Genomic DNA, 15448 nt, shown 5'->3' on the forward strand with positions numbered 1-15448 from the left:
CACTCCTGAGAATGTTCGTCACCATTCTAGGTTTTACCCATTTGTGGATAATGTACTGTGTGTGGCTAGTGAAATTGAACTCATCTTCCAGAAACAAATGCAGTTAATTACAGTTAATACATCATTAAACAAAATGGTGCAATTACTTTTTCAGATAAGGCTCAGGAGAGTTGGAAAGCTTTTTTGCCCTAATAAATGCATTTTGTAACCTAATCTGAAGAATTTGTGTGAAACGTGCAAAAAAAAAAAAAAAAAAAAAAAAAAAAAAAACTGCGACCAAGGAGGCAGCAAATACTTTTTCATGGCACTGGAGCTGCTGCCAGTGTTGAATCAGGAAACATGAACTATGGTTCCAGACCAGACTAGTGTTGGTGGAAAACGGAAGCTGAATGAGTTACGATGGCACATTTATAACCACAGTTATTGGTCAGCTGCACTTGGGTGTGATCGAGTTCATACTGAAACCAGAGGATATGTGTCATCTGCTTTTCCACTGCAAGGAGCCGCAGATCGAAACGTGCTTAAGAGCCAGGAGGAAACCAAAGAACCACGATACACACACAGTTCATTTATTAGTTTGTGACAATGTACTGGGACATTTTCTGATACACCTCCTGTAGTCTTCATTACATGACATGTACAATGTCTGACAGCTCAGCAGCAGCATTTGCAGTCTGCCTATTACCACCTGTGCTCACATTTTAGCAACAGATATCAACCCTTCACTTATGTGTAACCTAAGGCCATGGAGCTCCACCTTAATGATGGACAATTTAGAACAAAGAGTTACGTACATGACAGTACTGTGCAAAAACTAAGCCACCGACCTGCCCACCCACCAAATTTCGCAAAACACAAAAGGTCCTTGAAAAGCATTCACAGATCACAGAGATCTGTATGCAAGGGGAGCTTAAATATCAACCATTTTCTGCAGGATTTACATTTACAGACTCACTCACATGCTAACGTTAGCTGGGGAAGGACACTATCAAAGAAAATGTTGTACTTCTTTGTGCTTTTATTGTAAACCTGGTGACTTGGGCAATGGACATTTTATAATGCGGCAAAGAAATCCTGTACAGAGGACTCAACTCGATGCCAAGAAAATGAGAATACAAATGCATAGAAACCGAACATTTTTAAACTGAAACCAAACATAACTGCATACTCCATCATTATGACCACATCACACTCTTTCACCGCCTGTTTTGGAGGACAGGAAGTTGATTTTCCAAGCACATTAAAAAAGCCCAACCTTGTCTACGTTTTAATTTTGTCTTCAGCACAAAGAACAGGGACACAATCCTTGGAATTAATTCAGTAGTTTGGTTAATTTCTATAATAAATTAAGTACTCTGCTCCCGCTCCACAGAGACAGTGGCTTTCATTACAAATAACTGCAGTGGTAAAGAGGATGCACATAAAGCAAATCAGATACTTTACATTCACATAATTACAACTGCATGTGGTCCTCTTGTCTCAGGTCTGATTAGGAAGTGCAAATGTCTCGTGTGTATTTATGGTTTGTTAACTGGTTTACTTGTGCTTTGGCCAATAATGTGACATCTCACTGAATAAGAAGTCAAGACCTTAACAACAAAACTCTACCACAGCCCATTACATCAGCACACACTGCACTTCCTTTAGTCATGTCTGTGTTGGTGGTAAACACTGGTTAACAGAGCCCTTATGCTGCCTGACAAAACAAACAGATTTCACAAAGTCACCGGACAGTGAATCCACCGAGCTACTGATCTCATTTTTCTCAGGAAACGTCTGTACAGAGACGACTCAAGGCCCGTCTGAGAACAGGCCTCTGGTACGTGTGCAGAATAAATCGTAAGTTAGCAGTCCAAAGTCTGATGTCCATCTCTGGCAGTCTTAAAATCACATATCTGTTTCTGCAACAGTTCTTCTGCAGCAGTTTTGACAGAGAGGCATATGGCAGCATTTCTGAAGGATTCGGAAGTCCTCTCTCCTCCGTCCTGCAGCGTGGCGTTACAGTAATCAGGTGTGAGCAGTCCTGCAGTCTCTCTCAGGCTCATTCCAATCACCGCACCCAAAGTTAAGGAAGAAGGTGCGTGTATCGCAAATTTAAAACCAGACCTTGATAAAGTTTCTGAACCGTAACGATGAATCCACCATCCATTGCCTTCGATGTCCCGTTACAACGCCCCTGTGCATTCCACCGCCCTCTGTCGTCTTTCCTCAGTCCTGCTTGTCCATACCACAAAAAACCCTTCATTCTTCCAGTCCTTTCCCAGATGTAATCCTGTCCAGCAGGCCAACTGAGGAAATTGTGCACACACAAATAGACAAACACTTACGTACACCCACACAGAATTCATTGTACATCTTTAACATAATCACTGCTTTTATAATCGCCATCTTACTAATCCAGGATACAGCAAAGATGGAAGTGTTGTGTGTATTTTCATTTTTATGCATAATTCATGTCCGTGTTTGTGTGAGCGTATACATGTGTTTGTGCGTGTCCGGTTTAGTCCAAAGGGGTTTCGTGTCAGTTGGTCTCGTAGGAGGAAAGCAGTGCAGCATCCACAGGCTCCATGCACGAGGGGCAGGTGAAGGATCTCATCAGCCAGTCATCGATACAGTCCATGTGGTAGATGTGCATGCAGGGCAGGAACCGGATCGGGTCTCCGTAGACAAAGTCCATCATACAGATGACACACCTGCAATGGTGAACAACATTTGTCTTATTAAAAACACACTAGTCACTGGTTGAACAGCACAACTACACAGGAAATAACAAAACAAGTAAAAAATAAAAAATACACAGACAGACCTTCAACTATGATAAATGATTACTTCTTAATTTAAAGGCACATCCCTGGAATTTGGAATAAAATAAAATGCAGAATAAATAATATGACATTTTTGAGATAAAAAAATAATTATTTAATTCAAAACATTTGATCTAAAAGATTCATCTCTCAGTCAGAACATGCTATATCAGGTGGAAGCTAGCGAGCTAACTTCCTGCTAACTTCTAACTCAGTTAAATGTAATAAATCCTGTTTTCATGGATGCCTGGATGTTAAACTTCATTGTTACACCTGGTAAAGCAGCAACGCTGATCATTTTATTAAAGATGAAAGACTTTACTCAGTTTAAACTCTCAGTGTTTGTTTGACTTTGGGACCTGAAGTTGACAGAGCTCCAGATCCAGGTGACCGCAAGTCAAAATGTCAACCTGTCCATGTCCCGCAGCAGCCTGGATTCAGTTTGAATATTGCTATGAACTGATAATGATCGGTTTATGCCTTTTATTCACTGTAACATATAACTTTTGGGTGACGGCACAAAGACAGAGGAGGACAGAGAGCAAAAGGAAACAGGTAAGAGTGGACATGTGATCAAATTCACCAAAAATGATAAAGCTGCAGCTTCTGTTTCACCCACATTCACTGATTCATTCATTCATTCGAGATAACTAAGCAGTGTGCTGTACTGTTGTCGATGCTCTTATAATAATTATTATAAGATTATATCTTTGTCATTTTCTAGTTTCTAGTCAAGTGAGGAGGATGGAGAGAGAGGATCTACTGCAGTGTCTGTTCTTAGACGCTACAATAGGTCATCCAACTGCTGTATTTTTCAGACTAAGGCACACTTAAAATCCTTTAATTTCCTCAAAAATTGACAGTGCGCCTTATGGTCCAAAAAATACGGTAATTATGTTGCTTTTGAAGGTAAAACTAATGTTTATCCAACTGAATTGAGGTTTGCAAATGTCAAAAGGGCTGATTACAGTTGCAAACAGCACATTGCATTAATATTAATTACAAGGCACTGCTGAGATTATGATTGGCAGCTGAGCCCCCCTAAAAGTTTGAAACTGGAACTGCCCCTGATAATAATTACAGGACAGTCTGGGCAATGAGAGCGCGTTCTGTCATTTTACACGTATTCTTACAATTTAAATACTCGCGCTGACAGGCTTATTTAGTTTACTATAGACGCATTTCTTTATCACGTAGAAAAACAGAGACATACTGTTGAAATTGCAGTTATCATATTCAGATATCTAAATGTGTAGTAAGACTTCTTTACACTGGGTGCCACTTTAACTAAGGCGACCACATGCCACACAGCTGGAATGCAGCGGCCAGATTTGAGTCCAACCCACAACCACTCGCTGCATGACTTCCTCTCGCTCTCTCCCAGCGTTGCTGTAATTTGACTGCTGCACTAACCAATGACAGAAAAAAACTCCTTTGCACAGACAGAAAGGAGAGTTTTACTCATCCAACCCACCTAAAATCAAAGTGGGCGGCTCCCCCCAAAAATATCAAGGTTTGTGCTGTACTGTAACTACACATCTCTGTATCAAAGCAATGTTTTCATGCTAATAACAAGAATTTATTATATTCTGAATTTTACTGGAATGTGCCAACATGAAGCTGTGTGGAAAACCAAGCAGTAACTCAGTGAATAAACTCCTGTTTGAAACGTATGTAACTCTTGAATTCTGCAGTGAAGCAGTATTCGTGTTTGCCCACTCAGAGCTTCTACTCACTCTCTGATCTTCTTCTCGGATCCATCCCTTCCCGGGTCATACACGCCCTTTGGGAGGTGCTGGATAAGCCCGATGCGTTGAGCGATTCGGATCTGCTCCTCTTCGGTCAGCTGAGTGACCAGTCGGGTTTGGCTGGGCGTCGGATGGTAGACAGGCACATGGATTTGCTCCTGCAGAAAGGAAAGAGACAACATAAAGAGGCTTAACATTGTTGAGTAAGTCTACTTTACAAAATCTGTAACATGAAAGCTGTGGCAGGGGAAGAATTGATGAGAAACACTAAGTACAAACGTCTGAAAAATACACCTCAAAGTTGGCCTTTAAAAAAAAAAGAAAAGAAAAGTATTGTTTGAGAGGATATCGTCACCGAATCTCTCAGCAGGCTATATCTGTGCTGGATTTACTTTAACAAAGGAAGATTTGGGCCTTCTCACTTTCAAAAAGAAAGAAGAAAAACTCCTGATTATGGCACAAACTTATTATGTGAGCCGGGACATAAAAATAAACTCTGCCAGTACAACACTGATGAGGCTTATCACATAAAATCCCTCAGAGCTTAACAAGCAGACTGGTTCATTCGCTTTAGTCCTCCACAAAATCAAAGTACTCGAGTGCAACAATCTCACAATCCAACAAAGTCTCCTAATATATAACTGTCAGTGTCGAGAAGCCGGCCCAAAATAAGACTCACATCCTCACAGTATCCATCGTCAGTATCTAAAGCAGTCTATTAGGCCTGGATGTCTAGACATGCTGTAAGCTAATGATTTCAGGCAGTAGATTGTAGTGTTTCCCCACACCCATAAGCCACTGCAGCCCATACCAACATGCGATGGGAAATCTTACTGTTGTTCTAGTTCACGTCATTAAAAGTAACTTTATTTATTTAACAGTATTTCTAACTGATGCACATTTGCCTAACAAATAAGGATCCCAGCAGGAAACAAACCCATTTGGGTTTTGAGCATTAACAGTTTTTTTAATGCCAATTTAAAGCAGCTCATATTTCTAGCTCAATAATTTTCTGACTCAAACATCAAAGCAGCCTCAGTCGAGAGAAGTGTGAAATGAAAAGTCTGTCATTATGTCTGGGATGGGTTTCTTTTCTTGTCTTTGGTTTTTTTAAACACTGGCCTGGAAAACCACATAAGTGAAAGATTAATGTGTCATCAAAGTAACAGCGAGTCAAAGTGAACGGGTTTCAGTATTAAAGAGTCAAAGCAAACATGAGAGGCACAATATCGTCACACCAAAGCATGCACTGTATTCTGACTGTCCTTACAGTGTAATATAATGTTATTTTCTGACAGTGATGTTACTTCATTTCCTGTTCCAGCGTCAGTCACATCAAACTACGAGCTGCACACAATCACGTTTGTGTAGACTGAGAAACCCTCAGCATACCTGAATACCTCCACAAACAGACACAACCACAGTACCATAAATTCACCATTAGAAGCTCGGAGCAGACCCGAGTTAGCCATCTGAATGTGCCAGGTTCAGAGTGACAACACTCCTGAACTCTGAGGTATCTGAAACGCAGCATAACCGTGCAGCCTTCTTACTCAGCTCTGAGTTTATCCTGACAACACAATATTTCAGAAAATATTTATATAAAGACTTTCAAGCTTTAAACCAAACCAACCAGCCACAAAGCAAATCACGGCCAGAACAAAATGTGTTCAGGATCAAAAACTAAAACAAAACAAAAAAACCTCTGAAAATCCTTTTTATTGCTGCAGTGTTGTTAAAACTGAACAGAAAGAGATTTTGTAGTTCGTGTTGTGTGTGTGTATGTAAATGATAGCTTAGTTATCAGTACTGTACAGTTGTTCCTGACCTCAATCACCGCTCTACCAGTTTCTGACATTTGCATGGTAACAGCGATCTCCACCAATCAGGAATATCGCTGTTTAAATTCAGGATTGTGGGTAGTGTAGTGTCTTTCTGTCACAATGTGAATCAAACAAACCACGATTGGTATCATACAAAGCTGTGGTTTCTACGGGTTTCACAGTTTTGTCCTTCATGCTTCATGACTTTCTTAATGACATTGCCCACTGTGCTGTCTATTTCTTTTCATATGTAGTCCACCCAATTAAAACCACAGCTGGAAAGTGGACGACAACATATTCGATTAAACAGATGATGCCTGGAAAAGGCCTCTGTAAGAAGTCAAAGAAGTGTCAAAGGTATTGTAACTGTACCTTCAGGGGCGAGATTGCTTTTTTGTTTTGTGTTTAAGCATGAGAGGTAACACACAGACACACACAAGCAGTCTACTTTTTAATTTGTTTGAAATGCTATCTTTTAAAGCTAAAGAGTTTTAATGGGACAGATGGAGATGCTAGCTAGCCTCTCAGTCTCTCAGCAACATTTAACCCATGAGTCAGCATAATTTTAGCAGTCGAGGCTGTCTGTTCCTACTCTGACAGCCATTTTTTTTAGCCAACTCTAAAAGCCAGGCAGCGATAATAAAAGCTGCAGACGGGGCCTCTTGGGGAGGGGGGGGGAGCAGCAGCTGCACTGTGTGTGTTTAGGGTCCTCAACTGTGCAATGGTCAGCAGTGTAATTGTTGTCATATGTCAGCTGGGCTGACAACTGTTTATTAAGTGACCTCAGTGGTACCAAAAGGGTGAAAGGGGAACTAATGAGGGGGGTGGACCTTGGTTCTCTCTGCCAAGCATGCTGTAGGTTGCTGAGCCAAGCACACAGCAGCTACAGCCGCGACTGTCAGCCTGCCAGGCTCAGGCTGCTAATGGTGAGCGGGAATCAAGGTGATGGTAGCAAGTAGGTGAAGCAGATGCACACAATAAGTGGAAGGTTTCCGAAAGAAATCAGCTGGGGGGGGACTATCTGCATCCTGCATCAAGCTGTAAGGGAAGCAACACCTGAAACATGAAGCGTTCGCAGTCTCTGAAATCTTAGCTCTTCTTCTGAGCCCTGCAAAGTAACAAAATCTCTGAACGAGACCTGCAGACACTTGCACACAACGCAGGGCAGCATGCACACCGGCAGCAAGAACAATAACGGGGGCCGAATGATGCGCGTTAGCATCACAGGATGTGTTTTGTGGTGCGATAACAGGACAAGACTCAAAGTGTGCCAACACCGGTAAATGACCTCATCAAAGCAGGAAGTTGATCCACCGATGATATTATAACTAATATTAAACACATCCCCAAAAAAGAAAAAGAAAAACCTGGATGTTAATTATTATAAATGATGTCCCCATTAGTGTAAAAAAGGGATGAAAAAGCAGTTTCTCTGCAAAAACTGCCCCAGTCAGCTTGACACGTCTGGTTTCTAAAGACAAGCACGTTCAAGGCAAAAATACTCAGCTTGAGGCTTTAATAGGTGATGTCATGTTGGCGACACCCAACTTTAAACACATAGTTTGTACCACAATTTAAAGTCCTGCATGAACATTAGTTATCCCTCTGTAATATACTAATCAAACCCCCCGAGCCATCTGATCATCATTACTTGTAGCTCGGCTCTCAGTTTTCAGTCCGAGGAAAATGAGAACTAAACTTTTGGATGAAGTTGTGAAGAGAACAAAAGAATTTACTTGTAGCTGAGTCAGGGCTCTGTGATAAGCTCTGTGTTGGAGGCAAAGCCCACGTCTATGTCACTGACCTGCAGTACAATAACACGCTTGTCAGCGCGGTTTTCTCCACGCCCCCAATGTTTCTGTAACCATATTAGGACAAAATGTAGGTAATCAGAGGCTCCTCCAGTGGGGTTTATTGCCGCCTTCCTTACAAGGCTAAAGATCAACATCATGTAAGAATGAAGTAATGTAACCCTTACCTTTGATTAAGGCCGAGGACCTAAAGTTCAGCTCATTACCATTATCTGGACACAATGAAGAAGTTACAGTTTTTCCCGTTTTCCTCGACTGCGACACATGCACACTTTCTTAGCATGTTTGTGAATGTAGTCTGGGACATTACAATATACTTTCAAAAATAAATAAATAAATATACAATATTCTATTACATGCACCGAAATCATTCAGAAAAATACTTTTCAGTTTTCATTTCTTATTTTTTCTCGGCTCCATCACATTTGAAGGCCAATTAGAAAGTGCCACCAAAGCAACCTGGCTGAGCACACTGTGTTCAAAGCAAACTGCTGGCGAGCCCTCTCATCCCAACAGTAATGCAGCTGGTTGATAGACTGTGCTCCTCTTGTGTATCTACTACAGTGAGAGAGCATATTAAAACCTCATCAGGAGAAACTTTATGACTGGTTCTTATGTGACATGTTTCCGATCCTCTTTGACCCTCCTGTGCTGACAGACTGAAGACAGAAATATCACCTGTATTCGATTTGCAGACAGATGGGTGACAAATTAAAACCTGAGATCGTTGACATCATTTTATACAAAAAACACTAAAATTGATCATAACTCCAACAACAAAGAGTGAAAATTTCAAAGTCTGCAAAGTGTCTCAGCCAATAAGATTTAGCTATGAAACAAGCTGAAAGTAGAATATAGGCCAGACTAAATGTGATCAATAAAAACACTTGTCACTGCTTCTATCAGGATACTCTGGTGTTACAGCCAAGAGTGAACACACATATGCACGCGCCCCCCCCCCTCTAAAACACACAGGGGTGCCTTATCTCCTGTGGTCCAGACCGAGATGAGTCAGCTCCTGTCTCGCCAGCTGCTGTCCAAATCACCACAGTCGACACACACACCGTCTGCTATACGCTCATCTGCACAAAAATACGCAGGCATAAGCTTACAGCTACAGCCCAATGCTAAGAACACACACTGAACTGCACCTCCCTCTCCTTTGTTTCACAGTTTAGAAAAACAACTGACGCAAACACACAATGACTCGTTTTGTTTTGACAAGAATTTTAATGGTATGCTAGGCTAAGTGGCCGGCTCACAGGACTCATGTCACCTACTTAGCTTTCTAAATCCATCCATCGCCCATCTATAGCCAGTGACAGCACAGACTGCAAATTCTTACATTTGGCCTTTAAAATAATATTATACTAGGAGTATTTCCTTATCCTAAACAATCTGAAATGAGGCAAATATAAGGAAATTTAATGGGTGTGGGACAATTTATACTTTAATGTATCCTTTTCCAATACTGCTCCAAACAATTTGACTCAGTAGCGTCACTACTTCATAACTATTTCTGGTGGCAGTTGAAAGAATGAGGGAAGTATACAGGAGTTGCAGAGATGAAGAAACTCACAGCGGAAGGAGTAGGGCAAGAAAATGCATCCACCCATTTTCTGCTACTCATCCAGAGTCAGGTCACAGGGGCAGCAGCCTAGACAAAGAAACCCAGACCTCCCTCTCTCAACCACCTCCTACAGCTCATCCGGGGGAGCACAGGGACGTTCTTAAGACACCCAAGAGACACAATTTCTGTAGCATGTCCTGGGTTCAACCTGGGGCCTCCTCCCAGAAGGAAATGCCTGGAACACCTCACCCAGGAGGCATCCTAGCCAGATGCCAGAAAGACCTCAACTGGCTCTACTCCAAGCGCTTCACAAATGACTGAACTCTTCACCTTAATTCTAAGGAAGAGGGCAGGCTCTTCCTAGAAAGCTCATTTTCACCGTTTGTATCCTCAACCTCGTTCTTCCGATCACTACCTTGCTTGTGACCATAGGTGAGGATATGGATGTAGCTCATCTGCTTTGCTTTTATGTCCAGCTCTCTTCATCACAATGGACTGATACCACATCCACATCGCTGCATATGCAACCCCGATCCGTCAATCCCCCATTCCAGTCACTCGAGAACAAGACCCGAAAATACTTAAACTCCTCCACTTAGAGGACTGACTTGTCCCTGACCCAAAGTGGAGACTCCAGTCTTTTCTATCTGAGAACCATGGACTTTGAGGTGTTAACTCTCATTCCAGCCACACTCAGCAGTGAACCAGCTCCCCTGCTAGCTGGAGGCAACCACCTGATCAAGACAACAAAACCACATCACCTACGAAAAGCAGAGGCGAGATCCTGATACACCAAAGTGTAAGCCTTCCATCACTTAGCGCTGTTCATAAATATTTACAGTTGGATGTAATGCAGGATAAAAGTTTTTTATTTTTCACCTGTGGCCTGAGTGTCTGTGGAGAAGCAGGGACTGGTGAGATTTGGCCTGTATGTCGTATTCTACACCCTTCTTGCAGCTGTAAATAAACGCTGATTAGTGCATCCAATAGCACTCTTCCTCTCACCTCTCAATCATGGCCCATGTCTGCCCCTCCATTAGCCTGGCTCATCCATCAGCCTCTTCATGTTAAATTTAAATTCTTCGCTATTGCCAAATGTTTGCTAACAAGGATCACCGGATCCCTGGATTTCTAACTATAACTTTATACACAAACACTAAATGACTGAGCATGTTTTGGATCAAAACTTATAAACAAAATCTAACTGAGTCACCTGACAAAGGTCAAGTACAAGTGACAATGTTTTTGGAATGTAATTTAAAGGAAATGTGTAACGTCCCACCAAGAGAGCTCGAGGCACTTGTGAAATTGCTAAAATAGAGTGAATTTGTTCTTGTGACATGTGGTGGGTCAACATCTTACTAAAGGTATTTGAGCTTTGTTTTGTTTTTTGTTGTTGTTTGTTTGTTTTGGGGTTTTTTTGGGGGGGGGTCCATCTGTACGTGTAATGTAACAATTATAAAAATGAATCCCCCATTCCTCTTTACAAGGATTTTGCAAAAATTAGCCACAACATTATACCCCAGAGGTAACTTGAGAGAGAGAGGAGTCGGAATAAAAACTAACAAAACAAAAGAAAACCAAAATTCCCTGAAAAAGGATTATAATAGTATCTTAACCATTTCATGGTTCTCTATAGCATCTATGTGAAGTGTCCACATATGGAGTTGTGAATGTCAGATCTGTGCACTGTCTTCATAAGCCATGAAGTTATTCAACAGCCCCAAATGCAGGCTGCCACCATACAGTCGACAGAGCCAGTTCTTTGGAAATCACTGCTGTCTGTGGATACAGAGCATTCATGATCCAATCAGTTTAACATGCAGACAACCTCACGGGGTTGTTTAGAATCGATGGGGAAACATCTGAAGACAGGTATGCACTTATAAAACGTTGCATTTGTTACAGATGTGCTTGGGCACTATTTACAGTTTCCAGGTTGGCTAAACCTCAGGCTAGGTATAACTTAAGCTACAGACAGAAACGAAGTGTTAACGAATCTTAAATTGGAAACAAATCCATTAATCATTTCCTGTTTTTCAATTTAAGGGCTTCAGTGGGCATCCTAACCAAAGTGTGCTGATTAGACTGTTATGTCTCGAGTATGGCCCACATATGAAAATGACAGAAGGCAACACAATTCAACATTTAATTACATTAGAGCCATCAACAACAGTTCCAGTGTGACAGATTGCTTTTCATCGATTAAATAAATCCTTGTCAATGCTTATTTGACAACTACACAAAAGCTTCCCTTTCTGATTCATTTTGTAGCATAAGCACAGCTATAGCTCATATTGTCCTTGTTTTGGATTTCACTGTTGCCACTGCCAGCATCAAGTTTTGCACCATGACTTGCAAATCTCACCCTCTGTATGGAGGACAGACCTCCAGGCTGTATCCAGAGTACACATTTGCACTCAGCAGCATGTGAAAGCTTTCACAAATGCAACAAATTAAATTTTAAATGGAGCATTTGGGAGAATTTAATACCCGTTCCACCACAAATTCCCAAAGCGTGTTGATGCCGAACAAAAAACGTGTGGTGAAGGTGCCGATTACTGTGGTCACCAAGGAGAAGCTGGCTGTTCTGAAAGAGTTCTTTATAAGGAGGCTTTAACTAGTTAGTTAACCCTCTTGAGAAACTCTGCCAGTATAAACACACTGCACGCAGACTTGCTGAACAACACTGAAAGCTTAGTGAGAGCTCTTCCAGAGGGCCCCTAGCAAAGATTGTGTGGTTTATTACAACATTCATCATCTATGATAACACAGCTGACTGCGCTGACCTAATTACACACTGGTGTATGCTGGACAGAGCTCACACAAGGACATGAACAGGGGAAAAATACTCAACCTGTCCAAATATAATATTGACCGACTCAGACACAGTGTCTAAGAAACGACAAAGCTTATAAATGAGAGGTTGAATGTGTTTGGGCCAAGTTTCCATGTCCCAATTCTGGTTGTCTGATAGGAAGCTACTTTCCATAGCGGGAAACAGATGCTCTTCATGCAACTCCAAAAGGGAACAGGGTCTTCTCCCAGAAACAGACCAGGGATCTTTAGCTTGTTAGACAAATGTGCTAACCATTAATTTTGTGCAAAAGTAATGGAAATTGCTCCTCTGTTATTTTGTACATTCCCCTCTTTTGTTTTTAACACCTAATGTACAAAATTCATTGTAGTTCTACCAATTCATATGAAGATCTATAAAAAACAAAATTTACCTAAAGATTTCCTGATGAAGCTCAATTAGATTTTCAAATAATGCACCAATAATCAGTGTTCGTGTTTGTATATATATTTTTTTTCACATTAATTTCAAAAACATTACTTTTGAAGATCCAGCTAGAAAGCCCTTGATGTTAATTTTTCTTTTTAAATGTTAGGACAACTTGGCAAAGTCTCTCCTTTAGGTTTTCACCCCTAGTGTGATGAAAATAAAACATGCTTGCCTGAATATAGCATTACATTATGTAGCGTCCTACAACACAAGCTCTCCTTCTGTACCGACCTGATGTCACCTTTAGTTTCCCATGCTTTAGAAAAATCCTTATCTTAAATCTACAGATAAGGCACGGCTTAACCTAGTAACAGCAAACTGTCTGACAAGGCTTACATAACACATACCAGCTGTCTCTTAACATTGAACTTGCTGGTCTGTATTATAGAGAAATTACAAAGGAAAGATAAGTAACACTGTGCATCATATTTACAGTTACAGCATAGCCTGGTCTGTTTTTGGATGATCTAATTCAGGAAATAAGGTCATCATACAAAGTTGTTGCCCTGAAGGAGATTAGTCAAAAGAAGCAGTAAAGTTATGAAAGTCACCAAGTCATAATTCTCCTACACATGGAGAACTGGGCTCTGTTTCAAGTTCACTGTTAATGTGTACCACAGGCCATGGCAGATTTATGTGCTGACTTACATGAGCCTAAATGATTTGGTTCAGAGTTTCTGAATGAGCAAGCCGTGCTGCTGTTGTATCAGTGAAGCCTGAATCAAGATATGACTTCAGGGAATTGACGGACAGAGGCAGGACCATCGGACAGAACAAAGCGGATTAGTGTCAATGCTATGAAGGGACAGGGTCACTGAGTCGTTCTGCCGCCCAAGGGTGATGTTGGATCTGTAAACAGCTGATCTTGCCTTCAGCTGCATAAAGGCAGACGTTTTTGGGCCGAGCCCGTCACACATTATCAGACATTGTCCACGCTTCAGGTATTTCATGAATTTTGCTCATGGCAAAACATATCTACGAGCTCATTTTCCCTGAAACTGTTGGTGAAAGTTACCTGATAGGGGGGCGGTGGCTCCTGATCGGGATCAGCACCATCTCCGTAGCTGGCCCGGTCCGACTGAGATTCATGTAGCAAAGAAATGTCATCCGATGTGGGAGATTTCAGACAGTTTCCCATCTCCTCCCTCTTCAATCAAACTCTCCCCTCTGTCGTCTTCGCTTTACTAATTTCAAGGGTCACTTTCACAGACAATGGGAGAGGAGAAAAAGGCGTCGATGGGCGTTTTTTCCATACACAGCTGATGATTCTCCTTCCTAGACGACAGGAGGGCTGCCCAGTTTAACAACAACAAAACATCGCTCGGCTAGCTGCTAGCCACACAAAGAGCTAGCCTGCTAACACCAGCTAGCATTCGAAAGGGAACATCTAATCGCTTAGCTAAAAATAAATAAATTCGGAGCTGAAACAGCGAACTAGAATTGTGTGTTTATTGACGCATCGAAGGGAAGGAAAATTCAATACCCCTCAACGCAAATCACAACGCTAACAGCAGTTTTCCTGACGCGGACCTCTATGTCTGAAGGGGACTTTCCAGTTTGCAGACAGCAGCCGAACAACGAAAGCTGGTGATGTAGCAACACAAAGCACCGCCCCGCTGAAAAAGAACCAATGAGCTGTTACCTTCTTTGAGTAGGCTCTTTTAAGCAGCCCTTCGCTAAAAACATAAACACAGCCTTTGTGATAGCTTTGTAAGTGTATTTGTGTTATTCCTCTTGCTGACCACAAAGTAGTACTTGATCACCCACTTTTTAGTTTTTCTTGCGGCTGGATATTTAAATATTTAGAATAATTTAAAAAAAATTCTCTTTTGTGTGTTTTCGATAGATTATGACGTGTTATAATAGTCATGTTTTCGTATCCCTGACTGCCAGAGTCTCACACTTCAACAAAATAAGATGACTTTATCTAACAGATTAGATTATATAAGGACAACAGATGTACAGTCAAGTTCTTTGTTCTGTACCTAACACCACTTCACTCTGTAAACTCTGTTTTGTTATGCTTAAATGGCTAAAAGGAAAAACCAGACAACACAAAATTGGATTTGTAGTTGCTTTTCATCATGTTAAATTACAACGGAAACATTCAGTATGTACAGGAATGTCATTCCGTAATTTTGGTAGCCATGCCCAGTAAAATATGCAGATAATGCCACTACATTAGTTAGAATTTGACTGCAGTTGCAAACCCAAAGAGCAAAAAATGAAAATAATGTTATTTGAAAGTAAAACATGAGTGGTTTTGGGAAATTTCTGGAGAGCAGCTGCTGTTAGAACAATAAGAATGCATTTCCTTCACCATTAAAAAAAAAGAACTTCAAGCCATCTTAAATCCTAAACCGAACTCTAATCATGAATAAAACAACAGTGCTCTACTGCTCTAAT

At 41.2% G+C, this 15448-nt stretch overlaps 1 protein-coding gene across 2 annotated transcripts; it reads right to left on the reverse strand.

Moving 5' to 3' along the window:
• Positions 1-555: 555 nt before the first annotated feature.
• rnf11b (ring finger protein 11b) lies at positions 556-14817 on the reverse strand. Of its 2 annotated transcripts, XM_005945954.2 has the most exons (4): positions 14058-14817; positions 4541-4710; positions 2480-2693; positions 556-2288 (listed from the first exon to the last, which is right to left on the reverse strand). In XM_005945954.2, exons 1-3 carry the CDS (start codon positions 14178-14180, stop codon positions 2522-2524), a joined length of 465 nt encoding a protein of 154 aa, XP_005946016.1. In that variant the 5' UTR covers positions 14181-14817; the 3' UTR covers positions 556-2288; positions 2480-2521. The 2 variants fall into 2 exon arrangements, with proteins under 2 accessions (XP_005946016.1, XP_005946015.1); XM_005945953.2 differs by having other exon boundaries at positions 556-2693; positions 14058-14809.
• Between the last annotated feature and the right edge of the window lie 631 nt (positions 14818-15448).

Source organism: Haplochromis burtoni, unplaced genomic scaffold, assembly GCF_018398535.1.
Source record: "Haplochromis burtoni strain Fernald_Lab_line unplaced genomic scaffold, NCSU_Asbu1 Contig_466, whole genome shotgun sequence".
NCBI lineage: Eukaryota > Metazoa > Chordata > Actinopteri > Cichliformes > Cichlidae > Haplochromis > Haplochromis burtoni.